At 45.3% G+C, this 17763-nt stretch overlaps 1 protein-coding gene across 1 annotated transcript in view; it reads right to left on the bottom strand.

The window, feature by feature from the left end:
• ACSS2 (acyl-CoA synthetase short chain family member 2) overlaps nt 1-17763 on the bottom strand; it is a 225828-nt gene that overhangs the window by 184913 nt on the left and 23152 nt on the right. The window contains exon 3 of the mRNA XM_086964950.1: nt 9519-9610. Within this exon, the coding sequence (XP_086821076.1) occupies nt 9519-9610 (92 nt within the window). The remainder of the gene's footprint in view (nt 1-9518; nt 9611-17763) is intronic.

The following is a 17763-nucleotide window of genomic DNA, read 5'->3' as shown; positions in this document are numbered from 1 at the left end:
AACCCTTACAAAAACTGACGCACAAGGAGGTGAGTGATCCGGTACCATGGGACAAAGATTGTTTGATGGCGTTTCTGCAGCTGAGAGAGGACCTGTGTCGTGCTCCTGCTCTGGGAATGCCAGATTACGACAAGACATTCTTGCTTTACTGTTGTGAAAGAGAGGGTTGTGCTTTGTCAGTCCTGGTCCAAATCCAGGGGAATGCCCGTAGACCAGTCGCCTATTTTTCGGCTACCTTAGACCCAGTAGCCGCAGCGTTGCCCGGATGTCTCAAATCCGTTGCTGCAACGGGTGTCAGCATCGAGAGGTGTGAGAACATTGTCATGGGACACCAGTTAGAGGTGTATGTGCCACATTCTGTTGAACTGTTGATGACCAGGACCAAAACCCAGCATCTGACCAATAGCAGGCTCACGCGCTATGAGCAAGTCATTCTTGCTGCAGAGAACGTGACCCTCAAGAGATGCTCTGTTTTGAACCCTGCTACATTGATGCCACTCCCAAGTGACATTGATGATGATGAATGTACTGATCACGATTGCCTTGATGTGACTGAACTATGCACCAAACCGAGACCTGACATCGTGGATGAGCCACTGACCGACCCTGATGAAGTTTTCTTTGTTGATGGCTCATGTGTAAGAGACGATGTTGGTCAGCTGAGAGCAGCTTATGCTGTTTGTACAATTACTGGAGTTGTGGAAGCCGCATGACTGGAAGGAGTACACTCCGCTCAGGTAGCCGAAATTATTGCATTGACGCGTGCCTGCCTGGCAAGCAACCAAATTCGAGTCACCATATACACCGATAGCCAATATGGTTTCGGGGTAGTTCATGATTACGGGCAATTGTGGTCTCAAAGGGGTTACATGACCTCTTCAGGCTCACCCATTCGAAATGGAGAGTTTGTACGCTTATTGTTGGAAGCCTTGCAATGTCCGGCAGCTATTGCCGTTGTGAAATGTACAGCACATACTAGAAACACAGACTTTGTGTCCCAGGGCAATAGATATGCCGACGAAGTTGCACGATACTGTGCCGAACAAGGGTACTCTTTCACGGAGGTGGAAGTGGGTGGAATAAATGTAAGGACTGAATTAGCTATGATATTGGAAACCGTAGATACTTGGGACGAGTTAAAATGTATACAAGAAAATGCACCTGATTTTGAGAAGAAAACATGGGAAACTGCAGGATGTGTGATGGGCGAAACAAACTTTTGGGTTTCCGCAGATGGAAGGGCAGTGTTGCCAAATGAGTTGGTGAGCCCAATGGCAAGGCAAATACATGGTCCAGTACACCTAGGGAGAGACGCTATGTTGAGGGTATTCAGACAAACTTGGTACAACCCCAAGTTTAGAGTAGCAGCAGAAGCAGTGTGCCAGCGTTGTGTGACCTGTCAGCAGTTGAACATAGGAAAAAGAACACCAGTTGCATTGAGTCACATAGGGAGGTCTGGAGGTCCATTCAATCGAATGCAACTGGATTTCATTGAAATGCCAAGGTGCAACCGCCTTCGATACGTGCTGGTGGTTGTTTGCATATTTTCCAGATGGGTCGAGGCATACCCTACACGCAGGTGTGACACCCTCACAGTAGCCAAGTTATTGCTTAGGAAACTCATTCCGCGCTTCGGGGTACCGGCCTCTTTGGAATCAGATAGGGGAACCCATTTTAACAGCGAACTTGTGAAGATGATCTGTGCAGCCCTGAACATAGATCAGAAATTGCATTGTAGCTATCGACCAGAAGCTTCGGGAATTGTGGAGCAGATAAACTGCACCATAAAGTCCCGAATTGCCAAAATGTGTTCATCAACGTCTCTGAGTTGGCCTGATGCCCTGCCACTGGTTCTTATGAGCATCCGTAGTACCCCAGACAGAAGAACGGGACTATCGCCACACGAGGTGTTAATGGGGAGGGCCATGAGATTGCCATCAGTACCAACTGCAGCATTGTTGAATATCACAGATGATATGATCCTGGACTATTGCAAGGGTCTCTCTGATGCCATTCATTCTGTGTCCCTTCAGGTGCAGGCTGCCGAGGTTCCGTCGAGCCAGGACTTGTGTCATGACCTGTGCCCTGGAGACTGGGTACTGGTCAAAAAGCACGTCAGAAGAAGCTGCCTAGATGCCCGGTGGAGGGGGCCCTACCAGACCATCCTAATATCGAACACTGCTGTGAAAGTGGGAGGGCTGCCCAACTGGATCCACACGTCTCACACACGAAGAGTTCCAGCACCTCTGGAAGAAACAGCTCCTCTCTCGGATGTAAGTCCAGCTGTGGACAGAGAAGCCATAGAGGGGGCCAGCCAAGCTGTAGAGGTGCCAGAAGACGCTGGGAACGTGTCTGACCAGGCAGAGGACGGTCAGTACAACAGTGAAACCGACGACGCCACAGAAGGAGGAAATAGCTGGGAGTACGAATCAGATGCTGACCAAGCTGAAAGTGAGCACGAGCAAATCAGAAGGTTAAGGAGCAGGAGGGCAAGGCGTGGAGAGGCCAGCTGACCGCAAAGGAGAAGATCAAGCCTGAGGTCAACTCCAGAGAGACCCCTTGCTCCAATATCCGAAGACTCAGACCTGGACGAAGGCGCTCTGGGCGCTGAAGCAGCAGAGCCAAGAAGGTCAAGGAGAGTACGTGTGCCTAGCAGAAGATACGCCACTCCTGAGTGGACATACCTGGCGACAGATGTCTTGGGAATGAGTTACAGGGAAAATAAGGGCGGTGATAGTGACCAGCACTGAACCCATCATCACAGTAGAAGTACAGCTGTTGGTGCCTGGAGTCGAAACAGAAGGGTCACTAACGTTCAAAATCCCCAACCCTCCCTACCTAAGCAAGTTAAAGCACATGTTCTTTACCGAATTACAATTCCCCGACTTTGGAACAACGATAACAAGTCATGAAGAGCACATTCTTCGTTTGGAAATATTGAACTACGCTATCCAAGCCGCTGGTTCAAGCCTCATTGTAGATGCTTAAAGACTTTGTAAATAAACGAGAGTGAGAAGATAACCTAGCGCCTAGTGGAAGGAGAGAAACTTAGGGACTTTTCCTTTAAGTTGACGGAGAAGGGCTAGGGTTGTCTGTGTTAAGGCTCAAAGAGACTTTGCAAAAGAGATTGCCAGCTTCCGATTGTGTGGTTCTAAAGACTGAAGGAGCAAGAGAGACTGTAAAGGAACTCAAAGAGAAAGAACTTTGTGTTGAAAAGAGGAAAGGAATCATACTGTCTGAAGAACATGGAGGCCGGTAATCCGAACCGCAGAGCCAAATGTATAATAAGCACATTAATAGTGGGAGTGATACTTCTTATAGCTTTAGTAGTTACTGTATCATATGTGATGGGACACGAAAGTGAGGCAAGGGTAACAGACGCAAAATCTGTAGTGACACCAAAACCCACTGCTGCTGGTGAGAAAGGGGAAACCATACAGGAGAAAGCGTTATTAGCAGCCGAAGCCCGTAGGTTACATATGGATGAGTCCCAGGGCGACTATAGGTCAAATGCTTATGCCAAACTGTTATGTGAATATGTCGATGCCATGGAGGTCAAGGACTGTTATGTGTGTATGCAACTGCCTGCGTCTGTAGATGAAGGCATTAGATATCATCACCTACCACTGACTTATGGCATTACATGTAGCTTATTGCTTAGCATATTTTATGGAAGAGATAATTTTGAATATTATTTTTCTAATTACGATTCAGTGTTACCAGAAGTCCCAAATTACAAGCAAATGAATAAGTGGGACTATTATAAGAGTGAAGAGAGATTGGCAAAGTTCTTCATTCCTTGGGATACTTTAGATACTTCACATGCCCGCAGAAATAACCTGACTTGCAAAGTGTCAGAAGTCGAGAAGAAGTTTATAGGGCAAGTGGATGATCGTTATAGAAGGCAAAAGATTCTGAAGAAATCAGGACAGTGGAAGACAGATTGGACCGAGGAGGAGAAAGCACACAAAAGGAAGGGTAGTAGTGGTCCAATAGCTTTGGATCGAACGCAGAAAGGGAAGTTATGCCTTCACAGGAGTAAAACGTACTACGAAAATGTATTTGTAGGGGAGGTCAGTTGTGAACATGCTTTTAGATTAGAATATTACACAAAGGACTTTTTGAAAGGAATGCAAGTGATTCCAAATGTATATTTTGTATGTGGAAGAAATGCCTACGTGAGACTACCTGACAACTGGTACGGATCATGTTATTTGGCAATTGTCTTCCCCAAAATATACCATGCCCAAGACTTAGAGATCATAGAGGGCAAGGTCTCAACAAAAGGGAGAAGAGACCTAGGGGATGCAGAAATGGTTGGAGACGTATTTGGAGCTGCATTTCCTCTTTTAGGACTGATCCTCAATGATGTAAAAATTAGGAGATTGGCAACAGTAGTAGACAGATTGTCTGCCAGTACTGCTAGATCCTTAATGCTGGTGGAAGGAGAGATGCAGTCGATAAGGGCCATGGTGCTTCAGAACCGTCTTGCGTTAGACGTTCTGCTAGCAAAAGAGGGCGGAGTCTGTAAGGCTTTGAAGGTCCAGGAATGCTGCACTTACATTCCAGACAATTCAAAACCTCTTGAGAAAGTCATTATGAACATAACTAACATTCACAAAGAGATCGAAGACCTAACTAAAGTAAATATTTGGGAAAAAGTGGGTCATGGAATGGGTGAAGTTGGAGGTTGGTTCGCCAACATAGGGAAGAGCTTTGTATGGAACATACTGAAGCCTATCATCATAATAGTGATCTGCGTGATCATGTTGTGGGGATTGGTGAGGGCGTACCAATGGTACAGGTCAAATAGGTTGGAGAGAGCCAGGAAAGAACAGGAACGGAGATTAGCTGCAATGCAGGATAATCAGTACCGGAGTCTGAGGGCTCTAGAAATGCTGAAATGAGGGGGGATTGCAACTAGTTCAGTTTAAATTTTGATGATGACCCCGAGAGGTCATCAAAGGGGGGAACTGAGAGAGCGCAAAACTGAACTAAATGCACGAGTGCACCAGAAGTACAAGTCGTTCGCACAAACCATAATAGAAGTGCTTATAAGTGTCGAAAATATATTCATTTATACTTAGACGTGTGTAATTTACATAGAAATTTTATATAGAAGTGGTACTGACGCAGAAAATGTGTGGAAATTATATAGTCTTATTAGACGTGATTAATCATGATCCATGTTATGTAGCTGCTAAAGGAGGAATGTCATGCTGCAAAGCATAGAAGGGAACAGGCCTCATGGCCAGGGCAGAAAGGATTAGAAATGTACACTTATACATGACATGGATTGCACTAATGTTATTGAGTAATTATGTTATTCGTTAGATTTATATTCCATAGAAGTGTTTCTCATAATCAAAGAATATGGTGTTAACATGTTATTTTAATTCACGAAAGGATTTGAAGAAGAATAAAACCTCTGCGAGAATGGTTGTAGGCCTGAAGGGATAAAAAGGTTTTTTCTGATTTGCACGTGTTGGCACAGGCCGAGTTATGTCGAGAAATAAGTTGCAAACTTCTGTCAGAAGTCTATGAGAAGTGGGATCCAAGTTGCGGATGTCTGTCTGCAGGTGCGAGGGGGGTTTCAATCAAAGTTTAATGAATGGAGCTCTGTTCGAAGAGACTGGTACAGACATGGAGGAGTATTCAGGAATGTTTGGGGGTATCAGCGTGCTGGAGAAGAAGCCTGAGAAGCAAGGTCAACGCTAAACACGAGGCCCAAAGGAAGATCATCATGGAAAAAGCCAGAACCGACACCACGTGAGGGGCGTCTCTTGATGGGCGTTTCAACTGTAATTGTGTTTTCGTATTAGGGACAGCACCCCTGGGTGGAGTTAGAGCAGATGCCTGAGGACCCTTCAGAGAGCGGATGGGTAGGCAGAGAGGGGTCATGACTGGAGATCATAGGTTTTCACCTAAAGACTAAGAGTGAGTGATCTTCTTAGGAAGACATTCACAGCTGACACCTTTGATAGGTTGGGATTTTGTTAAGTAGGGATACCATCTAGTACAGAGTAGGGACAGCCTAACCTGATTCCTCCCTTCCTTTGTAAATGACGGATAGATCACAATTCGTGTCTATACTTGCAACCCTGATGATTTTGGAACTAGTTCTAGTAGTATTCTTTGCTCGCCTAAGAACTTTTAGAGAACATATGTTTGTATTAGTGTCTCTATATCTTTTGAATCTCGTTTTGAGATGCCTGTATTTGCAGTTATCAATGACTCTCTAATAAACATTTGAAACTTAGAAGTAGTATGTGGTTTTTCAGAGTCGAGCCCATTATTAGTCAAACTAACCTGGTATTGGATGCACTTTCTCTCCTCAATGACAGGCAATAAAGATTCAGTCGACCTGAACGGGGTTTAGATCTGGAGTGGTAAACTAGAGATCAAAAATCCCGCCCTCCCACAGACTTTCTTAAAGTTTATGTAATTATGTCAGATGGGCCGCCACCTCCATTGGATTCAATGAGACCTCCAACAAACATTGCCAGACTACACCAGAATAAACCTCAATGAGTAAGTGAAGAGATTAAACCATAGGTGCAGGAGATTCCTTATCTTTATCAGGGAGTCATCAGGAGCTTTTGGATGCTTTTAACCCCTTCGCTGTCGGGTGATTTCCCCCGCTGTGCGGGGGGAGGGGAGCTGCGCACGGCGCCGCTGTGCTTGTGACGAGCCGAGCTCGTCATGAGGCACAGTGGAGCTGCACACATGACGAGCTGAGCTGTCACAGCCACACCCGTTTTTGGAACGTTCAGCACTGCAGGGAAATTATCCCCGCGTGCGAACGTTCCAACGGCTGTGACGAGCTCAGCTCGTCATGAGTGCAGCTGCACTGTGCCTCATGACGAGCTCAGCTCGTCACAAGCATGGAAGAGGTTAAATACAGTTTGTCACTTGGTGATTCCTTAGTTTCGCCTTATTTATCACAGACTCTACGTTCCTCAGCTCCTTGGCTCCTTTGCACCCTTTTGTTTTGGAAAGAGGAGGGCTCAGCCAGCAAGCCGCACCAACCTATCGCTGACCGCTTTCACTTGCAGGAGGGCGTACTGCCAGTGCCTAGCACTTGCAGGATGAACTCTCGTTTTTGTTTGCCAAAGCTGACGCCGATTTTGTTGCCACTGCTCTGCTTCAAGGCACCCCCATTCCCAGTGCTGAGACATGGGGCCACGGCAGCCCCAAAGATAATGCCGTTCGACTCAGTGTATTCACCTTCACCCAGCGGAACAGTTGCATTCGCTGTACTCCTGCCTTCTTCATGCCGTCCTCTCACTCCTTGCTCCTCGCTGCACAACTGTCACTTCTTACTCCTAGCTCAGCCCTGTTGCTCTCTGCTCTAATGCTCTGACATCCAAGCGAAGGAGGATTTCGGATGCCGCATTGTTATGGGTGATGCATTTATACTGCACTTGTACTTGGCATTTACTATCATGACCTCAGACACCTCTTTGTTTTGTGTAGTGATGTCAGCAGATTGATAGTATTTGGAAACTGTGGAGCTTGCAGCACAAGTCCGATGTATGATGTCCTTGAGACTGGTTTACATATGACATCCAATTCAGCTGCACTGTATTGAGATGATGGACTGGATTAAAGCTAGCCTGGCTGATGAGGGGTGTTATCCCGAAACCGGTCCGGGGATGCTGGCTTCCAGTCCAGGGAAGACCAGGCTTGGCAGTTTGGGCTGGACTGTTCCTATGAGGCACAGGGTCAAGACTGATTTGCATATAGGTGTGTCTGAACTGGGATGGCGAAGTGAGCTAAAGAACGATGATGGATTTAACCAGATCTGTGACTGGGGTGAGTGTCTGAAAAGATTCAGTGCACCGTCCATCATCTCCTTGTGTTTGCTTTGTTTGCCCTAAGTTGGCAGGGTATGCCCAGACGTGGGTCCCTTGCTCACTTTGCCACTAGAATCAAGATAGTCTGGCTGATGAAGGCTGTTAGCCCGAAATCGGTCCCAGGATTCTTGTTTCCAGTCCAGGGAAGACCTGGCTTGGTAGTTCGGGCTGGACTGTTCCCATGAGGCACAGGGTCAAGACTGATTTGCATATAGCCGGGACTGAACTGGGGTGGCGAAGAGAGCTAAAAAACGATGATGGATTCAACCCAGATCTGTGACTGGGGGTGAGTGTCTGAAAAGATTCAGCGCATCGTCCATCAACTCCTTGTGTTTGCTTAGTGAATCATACAGGGCAGTGGGACCACAGGGAATGGCCTTTGGTGTTGTCCTGTGCGCAAAATGAATAGCAGTAGCTGTTTTTCAGCAAAAGAGTGTATCACAATGCATACAGGGCTTGTCCTGAGTTCAAGCTGTGCATGAAGTACTACATTGAACGGCATTGAACACATGAGTATGTTACACAAACAAGACCGTGTCTATGACATACAAGGGCAAAGACCATGTCCTGTATACTGAATGTACAGGGCCAGGTCTTTGGCCATATGAGTAAAAAACTGCAACAATATACACACAGACTGCCTTATGTGAGGTCACACGGGCCATCATCAAGGTCGTTTATCTGTGATGCCGCGTATTGTGTTATTTTCATGGGGTGTTAGATTTACATAATCATAAATGTCTAATTTCAGTTGTTTTGAGATTTTGGGTCATATCAACAATGGCTCCCACCCCAATATTTGTCAAGGTTTCTAAAGTTAACAGAACCATAATGTCGCGTAACCACTGTGACCATAACAGTCTTGAGCCATGTCCTGCCCATAGCGCCTTCATTTGCTGGGGTACTGCTAGAGGCGCACGGGTAAACAGTATCTCTGCTGACAATAAGCACGGGCGTTGCCAGTGTCAAATTATGATCTGTCAAGAAAAATTGTTTCTTTTACTGCTCAACACAAATAATACTTATGCATGTCAGAATATCATCAGTAAAAATATTGTTTCAAAAAATGCCGCCTGAATATTGTTTACAAAAAATAGAATCCCAGCGGGTGCAGAATGTATATTATTAACTCCAGTGTGGCAATGTTTTTCAAACTCTTTGGTTATGATGCGTGTGCCATACCAATAGCACATTAAAAACACACCCACCAAAAAAAAAACAAGAAATCTGCGGCTATAACCAACTATGAGTTATATCTGAACTACAACGCTCCTTAAAGTTAAATGTTTCAACAATTAATTTTATATTTAATTTTGTGTGCGTGATTATTTTAGTGCTATGTGTTAACTTTCAGTTACTTCGGTGCGCTAGAAGAAATTGATTGGACAGTGTATCTAAAGTGACGGGGAGGTCAGAGTCATGTCCAATGTTCTTCGGTTGCGACACTTGATCAGTGAGAAGTTCTATTAGAAAACAAGCCAGCATGCTTCATTCTTCATGTGTTTCCTGCACCGCACGTGGTTACATGACAGGACACTTCATCACAGAGTACAGCTCAATAACTGTATAGTTTCTCTCCTGCCATCCTTCATGCACGGCACAATATGCTGCAATAGGCAAACACGCATTTCATCATGAAAAATGCTGAGCCTGTGTACCTACCTAGCTTCTTTAAAACGTTGGCAAATTTGCAGACTTGCTTCAGCAGGTGGTCATAGGAAATGGTGGTGTGATCGGTGGGCAGGTTGCCTTCCCTAAAAAATCAATGAAACAAAGCAGGTGCTGTCATTTCAAACAGTGGGTGGGGACGTCTGCATGCACGAGTTACATCATCTGATTTCCACATAGGCGTCTTCTCTGGCGAAATTAATTATTCACTGAATAACTAATGGGAAGAGTATTAAAAGGGTGCTTCTTTTGCTTCATAGTTTTCTGTTTAATTATAAAAGCGCCACTTGTACTCAATCACAAGAAATGTTTTATACTAAAAGAAGATAATAACAGAAGATAACAGTTTAGAATACTCCTTGAAACAGCTTTACTCTCAGAGTCTACACGGTTGAGGACTGTGTCCCGAAAACAACTCCAAAAGATGTGTGTTTACTGCTTTGGCAATATAAAAACGTTGCACTTGTTGAAACTGAGAGAGAGAGAGAGAGAGAGAGAGAGAGAGGGAGAGAGAGAGAGAGAGAGAGAGTCTCTCTCACATCTCTTAAAGACTGAATTGCCACTTGGAGTATAAGTACAGAACTATCGGGTATTATTATTACACAAACCGTTCAAGGGCTCACACTGCATTAGGATTTGAAGGATAAAAGGCTGAATCAGCCCTGCAGGGTTTAAAACTTGTGACTTGCAGTTCATGTGGATGCCACAGTTGGAGGCTCTCAACTCAGTTTTTTTGGTGAGCAAGGAGTAGCAAGAAATTGTAAGCACCCCCACCCACACTTTAAAATGAAAGCTCTAATGGCAGAAAGCAAGTGAGCCAATCCCTCCTTAGAAGGGTATCCCTGTCTGTTCCATCCAGAGATTAATCCATTCACCCTTCCATCCACCCACCGATATCCAAAATTTCACCTTTACATTCTTACATCCATTCATTTTTCATGCGTAATTCAATCTTTCCCCATTATATTAAAAAATACCCTCTGCCATCCACCGATCCATCTATCCATCCATCCACTCTGCCAAACATCCATCTTGCCATCCATTCATCCACCCATCATTTCACCTTGCCATCCATCAACATCCTTCAATCCACTCTGCCATCTATCCATCCATCCCCTCTGCCATCCTTTCACTCATCCGTCCACTCTGCCATCCATTCATTCCTCCTTTTATCTACTCATCTCTCCATCCCTTTATTCTACCATCTTTTCCCTACCTGTGCATCTGTCTATCCATTCTCTCACTCATCCATCCATCCATCCATCATCCATCTTATCACCTGTCTAGCCACCTATCGATTCACTCATTCTTTCACCCATTCCTTCGACTACCCACACATTCATCCACCTTCTCATCCCTCCTTTCACCCTTCCTTTTATTCAATATTCCTTCCTTCTTTCCCTTTTCTATTTACCCTTGTTTTGTTTTTCCCTGCTTGCTCCCGCTTGCTCTTCTAGTGAGTTGTATTCCTTCATAAAGTTAATTACGAGATTTATTCTGCCAAGTTGCTGACAGAAAAGGCCCATAAAAAGCCCCACCTCCGCTGTAGCTGTCAGCGCGAGGGTTCAAGACGCCTGTGTTAGTGAGCATCTTGACAAAATGACAGAGGTGATTCGCGGATACCGAATGGTATAATACACACTATTTCCTGAGAATGCTTTCCTTCTGCCACCGACACAAGTTGTAAAACAAGGTGTTCTTCTCTGACCAAAAACTGTAAAGTGCCTACTAGCATCACTTTATAACCAAAGCGCTTTCTTAACCTTTTATGCATTTTCTTATAGCTCTAGGATTGCCATTGACCAACCAGATATATGTTTTCGTTCTGAGCGTCGGTTGGCCTGTGCTCATGACGGAACCGTTCCGTAATGAGCCCGTTGGCTCATTAGAACGTTCAGCACAGCGCAGGAATCTGCGCCGCGCTGATGTGGTTAAATAACTAGATTAGAAATCTGGATGGATGGCGACCCAAATGGTAGAGGTCCTTCCGCGAGGGCACACATGAAGGGCACCAGCTTGGAGAGTTGTTGTTGGGTGGCCAGGATATACAAGACCCTTCCCCACACTTGATCCGTCTCATAGGTAGGCTTTGGGACAGGGCGGGTAAACGAATAATCCACTGCACGCCTTATACCCCCCGATTTAGATATTTGGATTTTGCCCCCATTCTCCCAAATAGTTGACTTTATGGGTGTTGATAAATGGCAGTCAGGCGGATGCATAATGTTATCGGACCTCTATCCAGAGGGGCATTTCGGCACTATGCAGGAGGCGATGGAATCTTTTGGTATAGGAGAGGGGCAATTTTTTACAATACACCAAAAAAGCAGCGGCTGCACGATGATGTCGGCTCATTACACATTTATACAGGGTGCTACGCACAGACAGGAGACTACCGCAGCTTTGTGTAGAGAAGGCCTGGCAGAGTGTCAGTGTCTAGCAAATTACTCCCAAAGATTGGTTAAAAAGTCATGCAGGGTGCAAAATGTGTCAACTTGCGCCAGATTCAAGCAGATGCAATACAATATTGTACACATAGGGGCCGATTCACAGAACTAATCTGAGACAAAATCCTAAACTTACTACTTTTGGTATCCACAGAAGGCATTTCTGTGAATACCAAAAGTAGTAGGTTTAGGATTTTGTCTCAAGTTAGTAGTAGTAAAGTTACTAGTCCTAACTTTACTACTACTAAATGCCTTAAGTGAATACCAAAAGTAGTAAGTTTAGGATTTTGTCTCAAGTTAGTAGTAGTAAAGTTAGTAGTCCTAACTTTACTATTACTAAATGCCTTCTGTGAATACCAAAAGTAGTAAGTTTAGGATTGTGTCTCAAGTTAGTAGTAGTAAAGTTAGTGGTCATAACTTTACTACTACTAAATGCCTTATGTGAATACCAAAAGTAGTAAGTTTAGGATTTTGTCTCAGATTAGTTCTGTGAATAGGCCCCATGGTATATTTATCCCCTAAGAGAGTGCATTCGTAGCTTTCTGGACAGACGTCCTATCCCGTATCAAACACATTACTGGATGGGACATCTTCCAACAGATAGTCCAATGTGCTTTGGGACAGATCCTCGATAGTCCTAAAAAGACTCTGAGCAACAGATGCACAATTTTGGGGCTCCTAGTGGCAAAACGGCACATAACAATCAGCTGGATTAGCCCCCGACAGTGGATGCCTGGAAACGGGACCTACTTGCGTGGGCCGGAGTTGAAGAGGCACATGTGAAAAAATGCACAGGGATGTGACGGCTGCGGATGCCTTGCTGGCCTGGGGTGCTATGACACAAGCACTACTGGAACCCCTGAGAAGGGTGGCCCAGGAGGGATTGAGGGGGAGGAGAGTGGTTTGACTTTGTTGACTTAGAATTAAATGTCTGATCAAATGTGGCACACTACACTTGTTTGACTTCATGAACCTGAGATGTGACCGAAACAAGCTGATATCCTCCTCTGATATTTGTGTAATTTACTGGTAGCCAGGGGGGATGGAGGAAGTGGGGTGGGCAAGAAGGTCTTCAAAAATTACCAGTTTATATTTCATTTTCTAAATTTGAGGCTTTCTGGTTGCAGCCTGCACCATATTTGTGTCCTTAGGTGTGGAAGGGAAGGTTATTCTTATCCAATAATTATATGCTTATACTTACTACTCGGCCATTTCCCATTAATATTATTGCATTGAACGCTGTAATGAGTGAAACCTGGCAATGAAAATACTTTAAAAAACAAAAAACTGGATTAGAAATGGCTCACGTTTGTTAATGTGAAAGTGTAAAAAATCCACCTTTTCTGACTAGTCACCCCTATTTTATCACCTTTTGCTGGACACTATATTTTTGCTGCATTTACAACTCTGTGCACTTTACTTCTGCTAATCAGTAGTAAAGTGCCTATGCTACACTTTTAAACGTGGTGGAATTGGCATGCTACTAATAGGTAACATTGCCTTGCCTATAAGTATATAGTACAAAATGGTACCCAAGGCCTGGAAGCTAAATGCTAGCACCTACTGTGCCAACCACTATAGTGGCAGCGCAAACCTGGATACAGGACTACCACTATAGCCGGATTGTAACAGAGCAAAACATGCACTGTGACCTGTCAAAATAACCCCTTTTTGACAGGCAAAAACTATTTTACATATTAATAAGTCACCCCATGTAAGCCTCAGAGCTCACAAATTAAGGTGCATGGTATTTAAAAGTAGGACATGTCGAAAATTAATATGACCATGTCCCTACAGTGACAAGCCCCGAAAATGGATTTCAAAGTGGCGTGCCTAGTTGCCCTTTGTAGAAAACCAGACTGTAGATGTAAATACTAATACTTTATCTCAGGGATGGGAACAGCTAGAAAAATAATTAAACAACTATTTTAAATATTTATTATTAATCCAATTCAGTGGTAAAGTCAGATGTTTAATAAATATTTAAAGAAAATTAACTTTTTGAAATTTACCTTTTCCCTGCCTGCGGTTAATTTGTCCAGCTTCTCACAGCTAGTGATTAGCCTTGAATCGGTTGAAAAAGATGTGAAGTGCCTCCCAGAAGTGAACAATTGGCTGACCTCCATGGGGAGAGATGTCTCTTCTAAGTTCAACAGAATACGCAGAGTGGGGCTGTGGGCCTCCTTTTGGCTTCACAATGTCAAATTCTGCATGATAGGCTGAGTAAGGTACATGCAGCATTTGAGGTGTACTGAAAAGGGAGAGAACAGGATATCAAAACAATTCTTATGGATCCCAGTATAGTTGCTGAAAGAGCCTGGAGTTGTCCTAACAGACTTCTGTATCTGGGATTATTGTGGTTACAGTACATGCTCCGACCTGGATTTTATAGTGTTAGATGTGGGAGGAAACTAGGACTGCCAAAATAGCTCTTCACGCACAAACACCCTCAGCCCTCTGAGCCTAAGTTTAGTGTTGCTGAAGACTTTGCTGGTTTGAAAATGCCAGCACATGGCATTTTGGGCCTGTTTGCAGGAAAAATAAAACACGAACTAAGTAGAAAGTGGGCAGGTCAGGGTGTGGTAATTTTTACACCATTGGTTAGGGTGCGGCTACGAGTCCTGCCCACCCTAACCAACTGAGTAAAAGTTACCAGACCCTGACCTGCCCACTTTCTACATGGCTCATATTTTATTTTACCTGTAGACAGGCCTAGCTGGTGACAGTCATTAATCTGGCGTCTCCAGGCACTCACTTCAGAACACTTTCTGGACCTACAGAAGATCAGAAGATGACTGGCCCTCGGGTCTATGGCCTGAAAGGAGCCCTGAAAGACTGGAGAAAGTGGTCTCCGAGGATCAAATGGCTACCTTCATGTTAGGCCATAGAGTTGCAAGAGTCCATTTCCTAGAAGTACTTGGCTGACAAGGGGCAATTGGACCTTGACCCTACGATTGGACTCTGCCTGACAACCTGTGAGTCTCTTTGTGCCTCCCATAATGTCCAGGAAGAATGTAGAAATGTATTGCTTTGGTGGATTGTGGCGTAAAAGACTAACGGCCTGATTTAGCGTTTAGCGGCGTGGTTGCTCTGTCACAAACATGACAGATAATGCGTCCGCCCTATTTTAAATGCATTATATCCTATGACACTTGTAATAAGGCGGACAGGATTTCCATCACATTTGTGACAGAGTAACCAGTCAGCTGAACTCAAGTTCAGGCACTAAGTAAGAAGGAAAAATCTTTGATCTGGATAAACTGGTTGGTGTATACAACCTGCGTCTCATCTCAGTCAGCCTCAAATTGCACATAAGTCCAGATCTACCACGATCGTTGTCTATCATTAGTACTTTGTGCTTTTTTTGGTTCCGTTTCTACTTAAAACTTTCCCCTTATTGGGATTTTTGTCATTTTTATGTAATTTTGTTTATTACATTTTACTCCATTTGTCTACTTCGGTTGGGGGTTTTATTGTTTTTCATTTTGACTTAATTACTTTTTTGGTACTTCATAATACTTCTAACATTGCCCGAAGTAAGCCTGTCTGCTTTGCGCCAGGGTGAGCTCAGATTATTTAGTGACTTTGAGGGTTCACCCTGACAAGGGTTGTGATTATTCCTTGAGGTGGGTAGTCACCCACCCAAATAATATTCCAATTTCTAACACAGTGTAAGAAGAGCACAATTGTGTATGTATGAATGCCCTTACCTTGAAAGGTATGGTTAAAAAACATGCCTCCAAACAGAAAGTGAGGCATGTAGGGGACAATGTGAGGGAAAGCTATCATCTAAAATTAAATAAGCACAACCACACAGTTACTGAAACAGTTGGAATTTTTAACCAGAAAAGAAGTCAATCAAAGGCTACATGCCACTACATTACTCCAGTACGACAAGACCAAAAGAATACAGAGAGGCTTGCGCATTGCCTTAAAACCGAGGTTATACAAAACAAATAAAACCTTCATGGAGAAATAGCATTCAATCCTCAATAAATATTTCTTGGACCTAATTTTACAAATTATAAAAGAACTTTCCAAGATATTGAAAGCATTAGAGGAAAAATACAAAATGTGAAATCTGAATTATCTAAACAATATTCAGATGACGATTGGAAAAAGGTTTTGGAGGATCTCAACCAAAAGATTGATAACTATGCAAAAGAGATCCTGGAACACAAAATCAAAACATTTCGCAGATACACAATTGACTACAAGTGGGCGGAAGTTAACACTCAAAAAAATGGCAAAAACATTCAAATGCAGGATCGTCCTATGAAAGCGTAGTTTATGATTCCAATGTTGCCCAAAAACAGACCACCGATGTCAAAGATTGGAGTACAACCAACACAACCATCAACCAGTGGTGGTGGACAGAAGTCATCAAATGTGGCTTTTTTATCGATAAGCCCAGCAGCCAACAATCAACCAAAACAAAAACATCAAAGAACTTGCAGGAGCCAGAGAAAACTATCAAGACATGGAGTGAAGAACCTTACGCAGCAAGACAAAAAACAAGTAATCAATATTTCACAAGTTACATTGACTGAAGCTCAGACAGCCATCTTAAACAAAGGCACATCCTTTGTTCCATCATACAACAGCATGCTGCAGAGAGGGGGCGTGGCTTGGGCGCCGATGGCGATGGTCGCCTGAGAGCTCGGCTCCGGGACTGAGCCCGGATTTATCCTGAATATCGGAGGCTGAGGGGCACCCCAGACCCCGCATTCGGTTGAGCGAGGCGACGACACCCTTCCGAGGGCCCTGGTGGAGTTTGGACGGAGGTGGCTTTGAAGAAATGCCGAAGTTTGCGGAGTGGCGAAGTGCGACCCAATATGGCGCCCGGACCCCTTTGTCCCCTTGATCGGACCTACGGAGTTGAGGAGGTCTCGCGGATGTCGCCCGGCACCCGGCTTCACCAGCCTCAGCCGTTTTAGACATTAGACATTGGCTGGTTCGGACCCTCTACAGCGGGACCATACTCGATTGGACGTCCGAGCGGGTGCCCACGCGCTAGAGGGCGCCGGGCACGGGAGCACTCGGCTCTAGGCAGTGGTCGACACCGCGACTCCGCAACTGGCTGCGAGTTCCTGGCCGCCCCAACTACATGGATGGCGCGACGCTCGGGCGCCACAGGACAACCGGGGGAGTTGGTGGCCCGTGCCCCAGAGCTATAGTAGGTGAACGGGCCTGCCCGACTCGGAGACGGGTATCTCCGCCCCCTTATCGGTGCCCTCGGACGCCGTGGCGGTGGCGTGAGCCGCAGCGGCGGAGTCTCCACAGGCTCTGGAGAAGGAGATCGCCCATCCCGGACTGGAGAGCGGAATCCCGGGAAAAAGGTGCTAGACACTTGCACACGGAGGCGACTACTCCGGGACCTTTGCGGAGAGCCCCTGGCAGCATGGGGAAACCTAGAGGAGCTAAGGGACCCAGCCAGGCCACCTCGGACTCTGAGGCCCAGGACAAGGAAGAACATGGAGATCCTAAAAGACCTGGTGGCGCACCACTCCAGCAACAATTCGACCGTGTACTGGAAGCCATAGAGGCAACTCGGTCGGCCCTTCAACAGGACATTGCCCAGGTGGCGACTGGCCTGGGCCTTCTTAGGGCAGACCATGGAAAGCTCTCGGACCGGGTCAAGGAGGTGGAGAGCACGGTGAGGACTATGGAACCGGCGCAGAGAACCCTAGCTGCGACGATCAAGGATGCCATGTCCCGAATCGAGACCCTCGAACGGAGGGCGGAGGATGCGGAAGGCCGAAACAGGAGGAATAACATTCGGGTAGTGGGCC

The sequence above is a fragment of the Lissotriton vulgaris genome, chromosome 4_1, assembly GCF_964263255.1.
Source record: "Lissotriton vulgaris chromosome 4_1, aLisVul1.2, whole genome shotgun sequence".
NCBI lineage: Eukaryota > Metazoa > Chordata > Amphibia > Caudata > Salamandridae > Lissotriton > Lissotriton vulgaris.
This window is presented reverse-complemented; position numbering and strand designations above follow the sequence as displayed.